The sequence below is a fragment of the Bison bison genome, unplaced genomic scaffold (genome assembly GCF_000754665.1).
Source record: "Bison bison bison isolate TAMUID 2011002044 unplaced genomic scaffold, Bison_UMD1.0 scf7180017864519, whole genome shotgun sequence".
Lineage (NCBI taxonomy): Eukaryota > Metazoa > Chordata > Mammalia > Artiodactyla > Bovidae > Bison > Bison bison.
This window is the reverse complement of record NW_011495072.1, coordinates 8,034,331-8,050,258: the sequence shown is the minus strand read 5'-3', so window position 1 is coordinate 8,050,258 and position 15,928 is coordinate 8,034,331. Positions and strand designations below refer to the sequence as shown.

The window sequence follows — 15,928 nt, the reverse complement described above, 5'->3', positions numbered from 1 at the left end:
TTTGATATTTGGCAAAACTAATATAATTATGTAAAGTTTAAAAATAAAATAAAATTAGAAAAAAAAAAAAAGAAAATATACTTAAAATAGCCAATTATAGGGTTATTATTTTATGTCCTCCACAAAGTACTACTCAGGAATTTTTGCTACCCAGAAAAAGCTGTAAGTTATTATTACACAATAGACTCATATCCTTTATATTCTACTTCAGCATCTAGCATACTACACTATCCACCCAAAGCAGGCCTTACAACAATTATTAACTGACTGGATCTGATATATATATATATAGCAAAAATGTCTTCAAACTCATACCTGTATTTCAGTTTTTACTTAACGACATTTTCTAACTTTCTGGGCAAACTTAAAACAAAATGAAAATAAATTCAAGACTTTATTTCTGTTTGAAGAATGAAGTATATGAAAGGTTAAAAACATAGGGGTAATTTGGTTTGGCCTTTTTTTTTTTTTGGTTATGAAAGGACATACTTACAGTACAAAACTGCAAACACTCCAGAGTAACATAGAAAAGAATATATTACAAGATTGGTGATAAAAGAAAATAAAGATAATAATCTGATTTACATTTGTCTAGATTTCTTTTTCATAAGCATAACATAAAACACTACTTTTCTTAAATATAGTATCATATTGTTACACAACTACTTTTTACTTCACAATATGTCTTGTGTATCTTCTTCTGTCTCTATATAGATCTATCATTATTTTAAAATATAGTACAGTATTCCATTAAAAGTTGAGTTCTTTTATAAGTTAAGAAATAAGGTCATGCTGAAATTGTACTTCTGTCATTAAAAGGCCAAAAGTGACATAATGTAGTAAAATTCACAAAATATTAAATGGCTTAAAAATATGATGGGATCTAAAATTTTATACTTTTTACCTCAGATATAGGTCTTTATAGTAGTGCAAATCTAAATTACAAACATATCTATTCACCAAACATTTACTGAATGCCCATTATGTGCTAAGTAGAATATCAGACATGAAATGATGTTAAGACAAAAGTCCTGCTTTTTTAAAAAGCTCACAAATAACTAAGGGAGAGACATATAAACAGACCAAATATATATATATATTTAATCTATACATATATGATTAAGGCACTAAACAAACAGAAGAAAGAACATTATCTCTGCTTGGAAAAAGTGGAAAAAACATCTCTATAAAGGAGGCATCAGATGAGCAGGATCTCAAAGAATGAGTAGACACCTGCCAAGTAGAGAAGAGACTGAGCATATATATAATGGTAGGGAGTCATAATGAGACCTAACTGATTCAGGGAATAGTGGTGCTAGAGGTAAGCAACAAAGCAGAAGTGGCAAGGAGCGAGACTGGAGACAGGTACTGGGCCCAGACTATGAAGGCTTCTATACACCCAGTACTAAGGAGTTGGTCCTTATCCTATAGGCAATACAGAACAAGAAGAGCTCTTTCGCAGAGTAAGGTCTGATATTTAGATTGATAACTCTGGCAATAACCAGAATAGAGAGGGATGAATGGCATGGAGACCACCGAGGAATCTGTTTTAATAGACCAAGCAAAAGGAGGGGATATGCAGATAGATGATTCATTTTGCTGTTCAGTAAAAACTAACACAACATTATAAAGCAGCTATACTCCAATAAACGTTAATTTTTAAAACACAGAGAATGTCTGACAACAAATACACCAGACGGAAACAGTGGCTACGTGAGAGAAGTAGAACTGAGAGAGGAAAAACAGGGGATTATTTTACTTTATAACTTCTACAGAGTATGAATTTTTTTTTAAAATTCATTACTTTGATAACAATAATTTTTTTAAAAGAACAAGCAGTAAAGGTGCACAATTAACAGTAGCAGTAGGGATGGAGTACATGGCTAGATCTGAAAGACATTTCGAAGGATATGAGTTGGTAATTTGGAAAGGACAGAGTAAAGGTTAATTAGAGAAGAGGATAATAAAGTCATAAATCAAAATATAGAAATAGAAAGGAGAGGCAAGTTGGAGAAAAAACTAAAGATTTTTTTAAAAAATTTACTTTGAGACACATTGAAATGTCTGAGGTACCTATTAGATATCCAGGTAAAATTTTCCACAACTAGATAGAAATGCAAGTCTCTTAGACAAGGAAGAAAGCCAGAGTTAAAAGAAACACATTTGGAAATTACCAGCAAATAAAACACAGTCAAAGACATAAACCAAAGCTAACACCTAGTATGTGCTACAGGGCCTTCCAGATTACCTCCAAATCACCTTCTCATTATATCGGGAATAAATCAGAAATTGCTGGGGCCAATTTTAACTAGTACTCAACTGTGGACAATATACTCAAATAATCACTCAAGTCTCTTGCTTTTCACTAAAAATAATAAAAATTAAAGCTACTTTGGGAGCTATAGTTAAAAAGACATAATGATGTATGGTCTGATGGTTTCTTTCATAACTCTATACCTATGCTTACACTCAAATTCACTTTAATTTTGAATTGCTTTGATCTTTATAATTTATCTCTAGATTACTTTGTTTCTATTACTTTGCAAATCTTACAACAGCTTTTGACCAAAAGCAATATAATTCTGACCTGAAGTAATGATAATGCTTTATAATCTTCCTCTTAAAAGCAGAGGTTAAAGAAAAATCTCTCTGAAGGCATCTGAAATTAAGGTACTTTGCTCTTGATCAGTCATGCACATCAAGAACCAATTTATCTCTGCAATTAGTTTTCTCAGTGCACATTCTATGAGATTGGACAGGCAGGCTGAATGCAAAGATTCCACACGGAGATGTATTATAGAGAGACGAAGAAAGTCCCCAGATAGAAAGTAAAAACAACTGCTATCTGAATAAACTGAAAATACATGATACTACCTAACAGCCTCAGGAGCAAAGTGAAAGTGATCTTACATTAAAAAGAGAGGGAATGGGGGCTAAACAGCGCATCATCCTACGGAGCAACACCTCAAGAAATAAGCATTTGATATCTCAACCCTTCCAACCTGTCCACAGTACAATATAATGGAAGCAAAAGGTTCACTGTGCTCTAGGAATGAGTCACAGACTTTAAGGCCACTTCCCTTTTCTCTCTGTACTCCTGCTATGCCACTCAGAATCTCAGTCAAGTGCCCCTTCCTCTCCTCTTTAACACATGCTGCTATAATATAGGTAGTATGGCCAAAGAAAGGTAAGCCTGCTGCTAAAGACCCAGGAGCTTCTCTGATGGATGGGACTCATCCTATAGGCTTCAATTTTTGACCAGCCAGAATGGATTTTACCTTTTATGTATTATTTTTTAAATTCCCCTTATACTTTTAAAGGCCACCTGGCATGGTCTACTTTCTTAGCAACACAATGCCAAAACCAGTTTTAATATAAAATAAGAAAGAATAACTTTTAAAAGCTACAGATTACATATTCCTAAATATGTACTCAATTTGTAGAGATTTACTAAACAAGTTTTGTCATTGTTTTTAAATGTTCTATATCACTCTCCTCTCAAGGGCTTCTTCTGTAAGACAAAATAAATTGTCCTCAGGGTATTGAGTAATTCAAATTAGTTAATTCCTGTCTCACCTATCTTCACCTTCACCTCTTCTCAACAAAGGAATCCCCAAATCTCATACATTCTAAAGTACTAAAATAATATTCACAAGGAAAGAGGACAAACTGGAACAGCTTAAACAGGAAGAGAAAATGGTAACAGAGCATAATAAAGCAATGATAGCTGTAATAATCAATACTGTTGCCTGATACTCAGACTTGTTAGTAGTAGTAGTGTCAGTCGCTCAGTCGTATCCGACTCTTTGTGACCCCGACTCTTGGCAACCCCACAGACTGTATAGCTCACCAGGCTCCTCTGTCCATGGGAGTCTCCAGGCAAGAAAACTGGAGTGGGTTGCCCTTCCCTTCTTCAGAGGATCTTCCCAACCCAGGGATCAAACTTTAAGAACCTCACAAATATCATCTCATTTTATTAGAAGACATGATACTTTGACAGTGCTTTCTATGTTGAGTCATATCTTTTTTTTCTTTATTGAGGTATAATTTAAAAACAGCAAAATGCACAGGCTTTAAGTACACAGTTCAATGACTTTTAAAAAACAGAGACAAGCAACACCATCACCCCAGAAAGTTTCTTTTCCAGTTAATACCTCTACCCTGACCACCTGAGGCAAACTACTGTGCTAATTTCTACCACAATAGATCACTTTTACCTTTTCTTGAATAGCACATAAATGGAATCATTCAGTATATACTCCTTTGTACAATAATGTATTTTTAAGATTCATCCATGTTTTGCTGTATCAGTTGTTTTTTTCTTTTTACTGCTAAATAAATTTTCATTCTCTTGGATACATACCTTGGTGTAGAACTTCTGGGTGACAGGATGAGATATATGTTTAATTTTATAAGAAATTACCAAAGTAGCAATTAAGGTAGCAATGTATTAGAGTTCTAAATATTCCACACTCTTGCCAATATCTTATAGTATTCTTAATTATAGCCATTCTGATAGGCGTAATACCTTATTGTAATTTTATAATGCATTTTCCTGATAACCGAAGATGGTGAGCACCTCTTTACGTGTTTATTGGACATTCCAATATCTTCTTTTCTGAAGTATCTGTTCAAGGCTTTTGATTAAAGTTGTCATTTTATATTTATATATTCTGAATATGAGTCCTTTGGCAAATAAGCAAATTGGAGATACTTTTTTCCTGTTTGCAGTCGGCATTTTCAGTTAAAAAGAGATGATGGTGAAGCACTTCCCTGGTGGTACAGTGGTAAGAATCCACCTGCCAATGCAGGGGACATGTGTTCAATCCCTGGTCTAGGAAGATTACACATGCCACAGAGCAACTAAGCCCGTGTGCCACAACTACTGAGCCCCCAAGCCACAATTACTGAGCCCATGTGTTGCAACTACTGAAGCTTGTGTGCCTAGAGCCTGTGCTCTGCAACGAGAAGCCGCTGCAATGAGAAGCCCATGCACCGCAACTAGAGAAAGCAAGCATGCAGCAACAAAGACCCAGTGCAACCAAAAAATAAATAAATAAATAAAATTTAAGAATGATGGTGAAGAATGTATTTATTTTGGCCACACTGCACAACTTATGGGACCTTAGTTCTCTGACCAGGGATAGAACTTGCACCCTCAGCAGTGAAAGCACAGAGTTCTAACCACTTGACCACTGGGGAATTCCCTGCCTTTTCATTTTTAACACTGTCATCAGTGAGAAGAATTTTAAAGTTTTGAAAAGACCAATATACAATTTTTTTTTTCTCTTACAGTTCAGTGCCTATACTGTCCTAGGAAATTTTTGTCTACCTGAAAATTTCAAAGATATTCTTAGATGTTTTCTTCTAAATGTATAGTTTCAGCTTTCAGTTCCGTTCAGTTCAGTCACTCAGTCGTGTCTGACTCTTTGCGACCCCATGAATTGCAGCAAGCCAAGCCTCCCTGTCCATCACCAACTCCCGGAGTTCACCCAAACTATATCCATAGAGTCAGTGATGCCATCCAGCCACCTCATCCTCTGTCATCCCCTTCTCCTCCTGCCCCCAATCCCTCCCAGCATCAGAATCTTTTCCAATGAGTCAACTCTTCGCATGAGGTGGCCAAAGTATTGTAGTTTCAGCTTTAGCATCATTCCTTCCAAAGAAATCCCAGGACTGATCTCCTTTAGGATGGACTGGTTGGATCTCCTTGCAGTCCAAGGGACTCTCAAGAGTCTTCTCCAACACCACAGTTCAAAAGCATCAAGTCTTTGGCGCTCAGCTTTCTTCACAGTCCAACTCTCATATCCATATATGATCACTGGAAAAACCATAGCCTTAACTAGATGGACCTTTGTTGGCAAAGTAATGTCTCTGCTTTTGAATATGCTATCTAGGTTAGTCATAACTTTCCTTCCAAGGAGTAAGTGTCTTTTAATTTCATGGCTGCAATCACCATCTGCAGTTATTTTGGAGTCCAAAAAAAATAAAGTCTGACACTGTTTCCATTGTTTCCCCATCTATTTGCCATGAAGGGATGGGACCACATGCCATGATCTTCGTTTTCTGAATGTTGAGCTTTAAGCCAACTTTTTCACTCTCCTCTTTCACTCTCATCAAGAGGCTTTTTAGTTCCTCTTCACTTTCTACCATAAGGGTGGTGTCATCTGCATATCTGAGGTTATTGATATTTCTCCCTGCAATTTTGATTCCAGTTTGTGCTTCTTCCAGCTTTACGCTTAGATAAATGATCCATCTCAAATTAATGGTTATGCATGCTATGAGAATATTTCATGATTTTTTTCCCCATTCACACATCCAGATGTTCCATCACCATTTGTTGAAAAGCATTTCCTTTCCCCCACCGAATTGCACTGGTGCTTTTCTCAAAAATAAAATGACAAAATATATATGGATATATTTCTGGGCTTTTTAAGGCAACTATTTCAAATTTAAATCTAAAATTAATAAAATTTAGAGGAATTTGATGGTAGTATGCTAATAAAAACTCAATGAAATATTGCAGCAAACTATTGCTACATCCTAAATTAGACAATACTATTCTAACTGATGTGTAAAGTGTCATACTAAGAACAATCACATCTACAGTAAACCACTGATATTTGGGGATTTAATATTTATGGTTTCAATCATCTGTGGTATCTCTAAATAGCCATGATGTATAAAGCCATAATTTTGTTAAGGCACAATCTGAATCATGTGCTCTGAGGCTTGTTTACATGTAAGTAACTTACCAAAGGAATAACCCTAGCTGACTCTTCAGTATCCACATCTCAGCAAGGTTCATGACCAATCTTATGATTTCATTTCATGGGTAAAATTATGTTACCCTGGTATTTCTCAACTATGGAGATTCACAATGGTTCTGGATCATGTTAATCAAGAATGTCAATGGCAGAAAAATGTTAAAGAACACTTTTTATAAATGAGTTTAAAAATGTGCAAAGGACTTGAATATTTACCCAAAGAAGATATACAATCCCATTCTTGGGCATATATCTGGAGAAAACCATAATTAGAAAAGATACATGCATCCCAATGGTCACTGCAGTACTAGCTACAATAGCTAAGACATGAAAGCAACCTACATGTTCATTGACATGTGAATAAAGAATATGTGGTACACATACACAATGGAATACTATATAGCCATTAAAAAGAATGAAATAATGACATTTGCAGCAACATGGATGAATCTAGAGATTGTCATACTAAGTGAAATAAGTCAGACCGAGAAGGACAAATGTCGTATGATATTACTTATATGTAAAATCAAAAAAGAAATGATACAAATGAACTTATTTGTAAAACAGAAATAGAGTCACAGATGTGGAAAACAAACTGATCGTTACTGGGGAAACAGGGAGGAGGGATAAATTCAGAGATTAGGATGGGACATGTACACTGCTGCTGCTGCTGCTAAGTCGCTTCAGTCGTGTCCGACTCTGTGTGACTCCATAGACAGCAGCCCACCAGGCTCTGCTGTCACTGGGACTCTCCAGGCAAGAACACTGGAGTGGGTTGCCATTTCCTTCTCCAATCCATGAAAGTGAAAAGTGAAAGTGAAGTCGCTCAGTCGTGTCAGACTCTTTGCGACCCCATGGGCTGCAGCCTAACCAGGCTCCTCCGTCCATGGGATTTGCCAGGCAAGAGTACTGGAGTGGGTGCCATCGCCTTCTCCGGACATGTACACTACTATATATAAAATAAGTAACTAATAGGGACCTACTGTATAGCATGGGGTACTCTACTCAATGTTCTGTAATGGCTTGTATGGGAAAAGAATCTAAAAAAGAGTGTATATATGTATAACTGATTCACTTTGCTGTACGACTGAAAGTAACGCAACATTGTAAATCAGTTATATTCCAAGAAAGATTATTTTTAAAAATTAAAAAAAAAAAATTTTTCAAAAACAAAGAGCCAACAAGCACATTAAAAGATATTCCATGTCATCAGTTAATAAGGAAATGCATATAAAAACCACAATGAGATGCCATTTCATACCTACTAGGACAACTATAGTCAAAAGACAGACAATAACTGTTGGCACAGATGTATAGAAATTATAAACCATTCTTAACCACTCTGCAGCATGAGAGAGCAGAACATTTCATAGAAAAGTATTTTTAGACCTCTGCTTCCCATAATGGAAGACTGGGTAACTCAGATCAAATCTCCCAGATAACTAGAAAAGCTGTTGATTTTAAAAAATTGAATTAAATTTTTTTAAATTGTAAAAATTCTCCAATTTTTACATTGGAGAATTAACAAAGGGTAAAGAATTATGAGGCCACAGTCAAGCAAAGGCAGAAATCAAGAAGTAAGCCACACTTGGGGCTTCTTTTACTATAGGGACATTTGACAATTCTGGAAAAGATGCTTAGGAGGCTATTCAGCCTTTTTTTATCAGTTTCATAAGACTAAAGGAACAAAATTTGCAGTTCAAGGCCTGTCAAGAGTGAGGGCCCTGGCAAAACCCTCAGGATTAGACTGAGGCTCTGAAGGCTGCATCTTAGGAGTAAGAATGAACCAGAAACAAACTAAAAATTTCATGACTGAAGTCAGTTTAGTCATCCAGGTAGACCATAAAATATCAATCCCTGAAAATGAATTAAGGTGATCATGACCTGCTAGTGATTCTTCCTGGCATCTAAGGGCAAAGAAAATTCTCTCTGAAGAAATATATTACCTGAAGTTTTAAGCTATTTCTACAATTTTTCAAATAAAATATCTGGCACATAGTCAAAGAAAATGAGGCATAAAAGAAAAGACAGTATAAATATGATGCAGCAGAAAAAGGCAGATAATAAAAACAAATACAGAGAAGTTCTACATATCAGGATTATCAGAGAAAGAATTTAAGATAACTACTTTAAATTTTCAAAGAGATAGTAGATTACATTAAAATTTTTGGCAGAGAATTCAAAACTACAAATAATGTAAGAAATGTGAAAAATAAACAGAAATTCAAGAATCAAAAAATGTTTTAAAGGGGTGAAATCACACAGAGTATGTTTTCTGGCCAAACGCAATTATGCCAGAAATCATTAATAAGAAGATAATCTTCATATGTTTGGAAGTTAAATACATCTCTAAATGGAATAAATATACCTTTAATCAAAGAGGAAGTCATAGAGGAAATTAGAAAATATTTTGAACTAAATTATATAAAAAGTAATGCTATACTATGCAGTTAAAATTATATTAATATTAGAGGTTAAGAGACTTAAATGGATCTATTAGAAGAAGAAAGACTAAAAATTAATGAGTTAAGTAACTTTAATAAGATACATGAAATAAAAAAAATAAGATGGCGCTGAACAAAGTTGAAAGAAGGCCATAAAGAGCAGAAATGGATGGACCAGAAAACAAATAGTAGAGAAGATGAACAGAGCCAGAGCTCAGTTCTTTGCAAAGACTAATAAAATTGACAAATCCCTGAGGAATCCAATGCGGGGGCGGGTTGGGGGGGGGGGCCAGTAACCAGTGCTATGAATTGAAAAGTGGATGTTAGAACTGATCCTGCACATATTAACAAGGTAATAAAAGGATTTTATGAAATCTTTATGCCAGTAAATTTGAAAATTTTGCATGAAATAAATTCCTAGAAAAATATACCTTACCAAAAACATAAGAAAAAATTAAAAATGTGAATAGCTATGGAATGGTTAAGTAACTGAATTTGTAATTAATATGAAATTTGTAAGAGAAATCCTTCTAACAAAGAAAAATACAGAATCAGATGGCTTTATCAGCAAATTCTACCAATCACTGAAGGCAGAAATAATTCTAATTTTTACACAAATTATTCCTGAGAATGATAACAGGGACCACTCCTTAACTTGGACTTCCCTGGTGGCTCAGAGGGTAAAGTGCCTGCCTGCAATGCGGGAGACCTGGGTTCGATCCCTGGGTTGGGAAGATCCCCTGAAGAAGGAAATGGCAACCCACTCCAGTATTCTTGCCTGGAAAATCCCATGGACAGAGAAGCCTGTAGACTACAGTCTATGGGGTCGCAAAGAGTCGGACACGACTGAATGACTTCACTTTCTTCTTTCACTTTCACTCCTTAATTTGGTTTATAAAGCCAGCAATAAAAGAAAAGTATTGATCAAAAATATAAGAAAAGAAGAAAGTGAACATAATTAATGTCAGGATGGTGGTCACCCTCATACACTATTAGTGGGAATGTAAATTGGTACATTTTGATGCCTTTGAACTGAGGTGTTGAAGAAGACTCTTGAGAGTCCCTTAGACTGCAAGGAGATCAAACCAGTCAAACCTAAAGGAAATCAATCCTGAATACTGAGTACACTGGAAGGACTGACACTGAAGCTGAAACTTTCAATACTTTGGCCACCTGATGCAAAGAGCTGACTCATTGGAAAAAGACCCTGATGCTGGGAAAGATTGAAGGCAGGAGGAGAAGGGTACGACAGAGGATGAGATGGCTGGATGGCATCAGAGACTCAATGGACACGAGTTTGAGCAAGTTCCAGGAGATGCTGAAGGACAAGGAGGCCTGGCATGCTGCAGTCCATGGGGTCACAAAGAGTCGGACGTGAAGTGAGTGACTGAACAGCAACAAACTGGTACAGGCACTACGGAGAACAGTATGGAGGTTCCTTAAAAAACTAAAAATAGAGCTATCATATGACCCTGCAATCCACTCCTGGGTGTATATGAAGAAAAATATGATCTGAAAGGATACATATTTACCACATATATTCACCACCAATATTCACCACAGCACTGTTTACTATAACCAAGACATGGAAGCAACCTAAATGTCCATTGACAGAGGAATGGATAAAAAAGATGTGGTACACATATACAATAGAATATTACTCAGCCATTAAAAAGAATAAAATCATGTCATTTGCAGCAACATGGATGGACCTAGAAATCATCATACTGAGTGAAGCGAGTCAGACAGAGGAGAAATATCGTATGACATCCCTTATGTGTGGAATCTAAAGAGGAATGATACAGATAAACTTACGAAACAGAGAGAGATTCACAGACTTAAGAGAATGAACTTGTGGTTGCAGTGGGAGGAATGGAAGGAAGGGATAGTTAGGGAGTTTAGGATGGACATGTACACTCTGTTACATTTAAAATGAATCACCAACAAGGACCTACTATCTTAGCACATGGAACTCTACTCAATGTTATGTGGCGGCCTAGATGAGAGTAAATAAAGACAGAGAGGGAGAATGGGGGAGAGTGGATACATGTATATGTATGGCTGAGTTCTCTCGCTTTTCACCTAAAACTGTCACAACATTGTTGACTGGCTATACCTCAATACCTCACTTCATGGCAAACAGATGGGAAAACAGTGGAAACAGTGAGAGACTTTATATTATTGGGCTCCAAAATCACTGCAGATGGTGACTGCAGCCATGAAATTAAAAGACACTTGCTCCTTGGAAGAAAAGCTATGACCAACCTAGACAGCATATTAAAAAGCAGAGGTATTACTTTATCAACAAGGGTCCATCTGGTCAAAGCTATGGTGTTTCCAGTAGTCATACATGGATGTGAGAGTTGGATGATAAAGAAAACTAAGCGCCGAAGAATTGATACTTTTGAACTGTGGTGCTGGAGAAGACTCTTGAGAGTTCCTTGGACTGCAAGGAGATCCAACCAGTCCATCCTGAAGGAAATCAGTCCTGAATATTCATTGGAAGGACTGATGCTGAGGATGAAACTCCAATACTTTGGTCACCTGATGCGAAGAACTGACTCATTAGAAAAGACCCTGATGCTGTGAAAGATTGAAGACGGGAGGAGAAGGGGACAGCAGAGGATGAGATGGTTGGATGGTATCACTGACTCAATGGACATGAGTTTGAGTAAATTCCAGGAGCTGGCGATGAACAGGGAGGCCTGGTGTGCTGCAGTCCATAGGGTCGCAAAGAGTCAGACAAAATTGAGCAACTGAACTGAATTGAACCTCAATACACAATAAAAAGTTAAAATAAAGAAAAAAGAACAGTTCTTTCCTTTAGGCAGGAAGGAAGAAGCTGTAATTGGAAAAGGGCAGGTGGGTTTCTGGGAAATGACAATGTTGTTTCTTGACCTCAGTGGTAGTTCCCACTTATTTGCTTTATAATAAATCATCAAGATGCACATTCTGTTTTTTTATTCTTTGCTTTTTATGTATTACAATTTATACTAAAATTTTTATTTAAATTTATGGAACCAGTTTCACTTAATGAGAGAACGGCATAAATATTGTTGACTTTCATTCTTAGATTTCAGTAATATTCTTGACTCTGTCTTTATTTACTCTAAACAGACTTACAACTCATATTTCTTGGAGATTATCTTTTAGAGGTTAATCCTTTAATATTTGCTAGTTTCCAAATTCCACTAACACATTATACTGAAATCTACAATTACATTTTTAAATAAAATCATATTCTTGAATACACTATACTTTCTAATTTGGAACATTGTTTTTAAAACCCAAAATTTCACCTTGGGGGATAACACACATAGATTAACCAATAATCCGTATGTTTGCAAGGTATACAAAATAAAGACAAATGAGATGAGTACAGTTTTGTCTGGGAATAAATAAACATCAATTCAGCAGTTTACCGGAAACTTCCACATCGTTTCCTAACACTGATTATTTTAATTTGTCTTCAATCTTTGTCTACCTAGGCCTCATTTAAAACCCAGGCATCTGCCTAGATGTAAGAAGCTTTTAAAGTAACAGGAAATCTGATTTAATGATCTGAAATATGAATGATCGTTCATAGGGCCAAGTCATTTTATTTCTTCTCTGTAACTATAGTAAAAGGAACAGCTAACTGAACATACCTCAAATTTTATTTTGACAGCGATTATAAAGCCTATAGTGAAATATTGCTCCTATCTACCTTTCTAAATACTTTTTAACATCCCCTTTAAGGCAAACATCAAAACATAGCAGACTAAAACAATTCTGCCTCAAATTATGGAGACCCAAAATTTGGTCTATACACTGTTATGAATCTGATTAACTTAAATAAAAGTTGCTGGAGCTGGACTCTGGCAAGCGGGAGCCACGTTAGACATTACTGACAAAAAGTAGTATTTTCATCATTAAATTTCTTTTTTTTTTTTTTACTTTACAATATTGCATTGGTTTTGCCATACATCAACATGAATCTGCCATGGGTGTACATGTGTTCCCAATCCTGAACCCCCTCCCATCTCCCTCCTAAAATTTCTTACTTTTGGAACATGAGGATTAAATTCCACAGCTCTATGAATTGCTTCCACAGCATTAATTTCTGCTGTGCTTAACCCTCTTCTGGAAGCTGTTTCTGGAGAGAATCTATAAGAAAAGAACAAAATGAAGAAATAAATATTTAAATACATAAATATTTTAATTTATTAATTAAGGTCATCTAGCCCCTGAATCAGAGGTTTCTGGTGATGGCAAAAGTCAAAGTCAAATAGCTACTATACTTTAGTTCAACATATAAAAGAAGGCAGCATAAGAGATAGAAATCTTCAAGTTAAGGTGAAGAAAGCCTTCAGAAATCCATTAAAGTCACACTTTGAGCAAAGTAATGAAATAATAAATGCTACACAAGGACATCTAGAGAATCTCATGAAGACAGAAGTATTATATTCTTAGCAAACATTCACTGAGAGGAAAAAAATCTGTGAACATTTCATTCTAATTCACATTAAGGCATTGTAAGCTAAAGTAAAAGAAAACATTTGCTATTTGGTTGGTTTCTGAGTATCTTACCTGTGGAATAAAGAGAAATTCATTAATGGCAGCCAAAAATACAAGGAAATCACAATAATTCAGAATTATAATCTTAGAACAGATAACATGAAACCTATTTCCCTACCATACAACCTTATCATTATCATCACAGCTACTATGTACTGAATATACTTTTTGTCTAGCAATGCTTTCGGCATTTAACACACATAATCTTCACACAACCACCCTATAGTATTATTCTTATTTTATAGATGAGGAAGAAACTCAAAGTGATTAACTTGACCAAAGTTCCACAGCTGGTATGTTGTAGACTTTGAATTTGCACCCAAGTTTACTTAGCTCTAAAAACCTTGCAGTTTCCACTGTTACAGACAGTAAGAATCTTCAAAGCCCCGTAAGTTAAGGGTTATTCAACAGGAAGTTGGGGGAAAAAAGCATTTTTAAAGTCAGTGAATGAAAAACATAATATTGATTTTAGCAGTCTTTCTAAACTTGTAGTTTTCATAACTACTTACTTATCTGAAACAGTCCTTGTCTTCAATAGTGCTGCTGTATAACAGATGGCTGCTGACTTTGGAAGGCTTATATCTGTAATAATAATTAATTTAGGTAAGAAACACATAAATATCTTAGGACAATTTTTAGTAATAATAATTCATAGTTCAATTCAACAGATATGTTGATAATAAAGCAGTAAAAGCACATGGACATGAAATTGGAAGACCTGAGTTTGAAATCTTGATTCTACTATTTACCAACTATATATCTTTGAACTAGCCGCAACTTCTTTAACCTCAGTTTTCTCAAAATAGAGAAATGATAATTTTCTAGCATAGATGTCTGTGAAAGTCCTCATACAATATTAGAAAGTACTCAACAAATATTTATAAAAGGCTGCTTGCTGCTGCTGCTGCTGCTGCTGCTGCTGCTAAGTCACATCAGTCGTGTCCGACTCCGTACGACCCCATAGACAGCAGCCCACCAGGCTCCTCTGTCCCTGGGATTTTCCAGGCAAGAATACTGGAGTGGGTTGCCATTTCCTTCTCCAATGCATGCATGCTAAGTTGCTTCAGTCGTGTCTGACTCTGTGAGACCCCATGGACAGCAGCCCACTAGGCTCCCCTGTCCACGGGATTCTCCAGGCAAGAATACTGTAGTGGGTTGCCATTTCCTTCTCCAAATAGGCTGCTTACAATAATAGTATCCAGGGAAAAGGGCACTGTATAGATAGAATACATAAAACCTCCACCTATTCACAGAGAAAAACTAAGATTAAAAAAAAATTAACAGTAGTTAAATCTAAGTGATATAACCATGGGTGATTTTCATTTTCTTCTTCCTATGTTTTCGCATTTTCTACATTTTCTTAAGTGATAGTCTTTTATAAAATAAAAAGAAATTGAGAACTATAATGAAATTATCTTAAAGAATGCCCCAAACAATGTTATCAGGAGAGTAAGACTACAGGACTCTCTTTCCAGATTCCAGAGTTATACTAGCAAATGGAGAACTAAAGAAGTAAACTTGCTTTTAACTTTTTTCAGGACTCTAGAAGGGTTAAAAACTGGGGACTGATAAAAATAACTGAAAACATAGAGGCATATCCAGGTTGCTAGTTTTATTTTATTTTTAATGAATAGGTCCATTCTGATTTTTCACATTCAGTCCTTAAGCTTGTTCATCATACATATCATAAGGAGGCCATACATCTGATAAGTAACATATGGAAAGAATTTCTCACAAATTTCTCCATGAGCCTATATTACTCTAAAGCACTTCCTAAGAATTCCAGATGTTTAAAAGAAATAAACTTCTCTTTCCAAGTGTAATACATTTCAAACTTTCTAAGTCACGGGGATTCCTAAGCTAATGGGTAGGAGCTTACAACAGGACAGTATGAATAAGTGACATATGTGTTCTGATATAGTGAAAGCTATGACAAGAAAAATTATGCTTGTTAGGATGTTCTCAGTTTCAGGTTAAAAGCCGATGGCTCACTCAGAATGAGGAGAAAGACTATGCTTCTTAAAAATTATCTCAACTCCATTTATGATAAACTGGCACTGTTATAGTACAATAATAAAAACAGCCAACATATATTGACTTCTTACTTTGGGGAAACTAGTAAAGAAATCGAATACCTAAATTTAAGTTCAGGCTTGCCAC

General features: G+C 35.7%; 1 protein-coding gene across 7 annotated transcripts in view; it reads right to left on the bottom strand.

Moving 5' to 3' along the window:
- Positions 1 to 15,928, bottom strand: part of ST7L (suppression of tumorigenicity 7 like) — a 144,308-nt gene that overhangs the window by 92,285 nt on the left and 36,095 nt on the right. For all 7 annotated transcript variants that reach the window (XM_010830806.1, XM_010830805.1, XM_010830809.1 and 4 more), the window contains 2 exons: positions 14,278 to 14,350; positions 13,255 to 13,357 (listed from right to left, as the gene is read on the bottom strand). In XM_010830806.1, the coding sequence (XP_010829108.1) occupies positions 13,255 to 13,357; positions 14,278 to 14,350 (176 nt within the window). The remainder of the gene's footprint in view (positions 1 to 13,254; positions 13,358 to 14,277; positions 14,351 to 15,928) is intronic.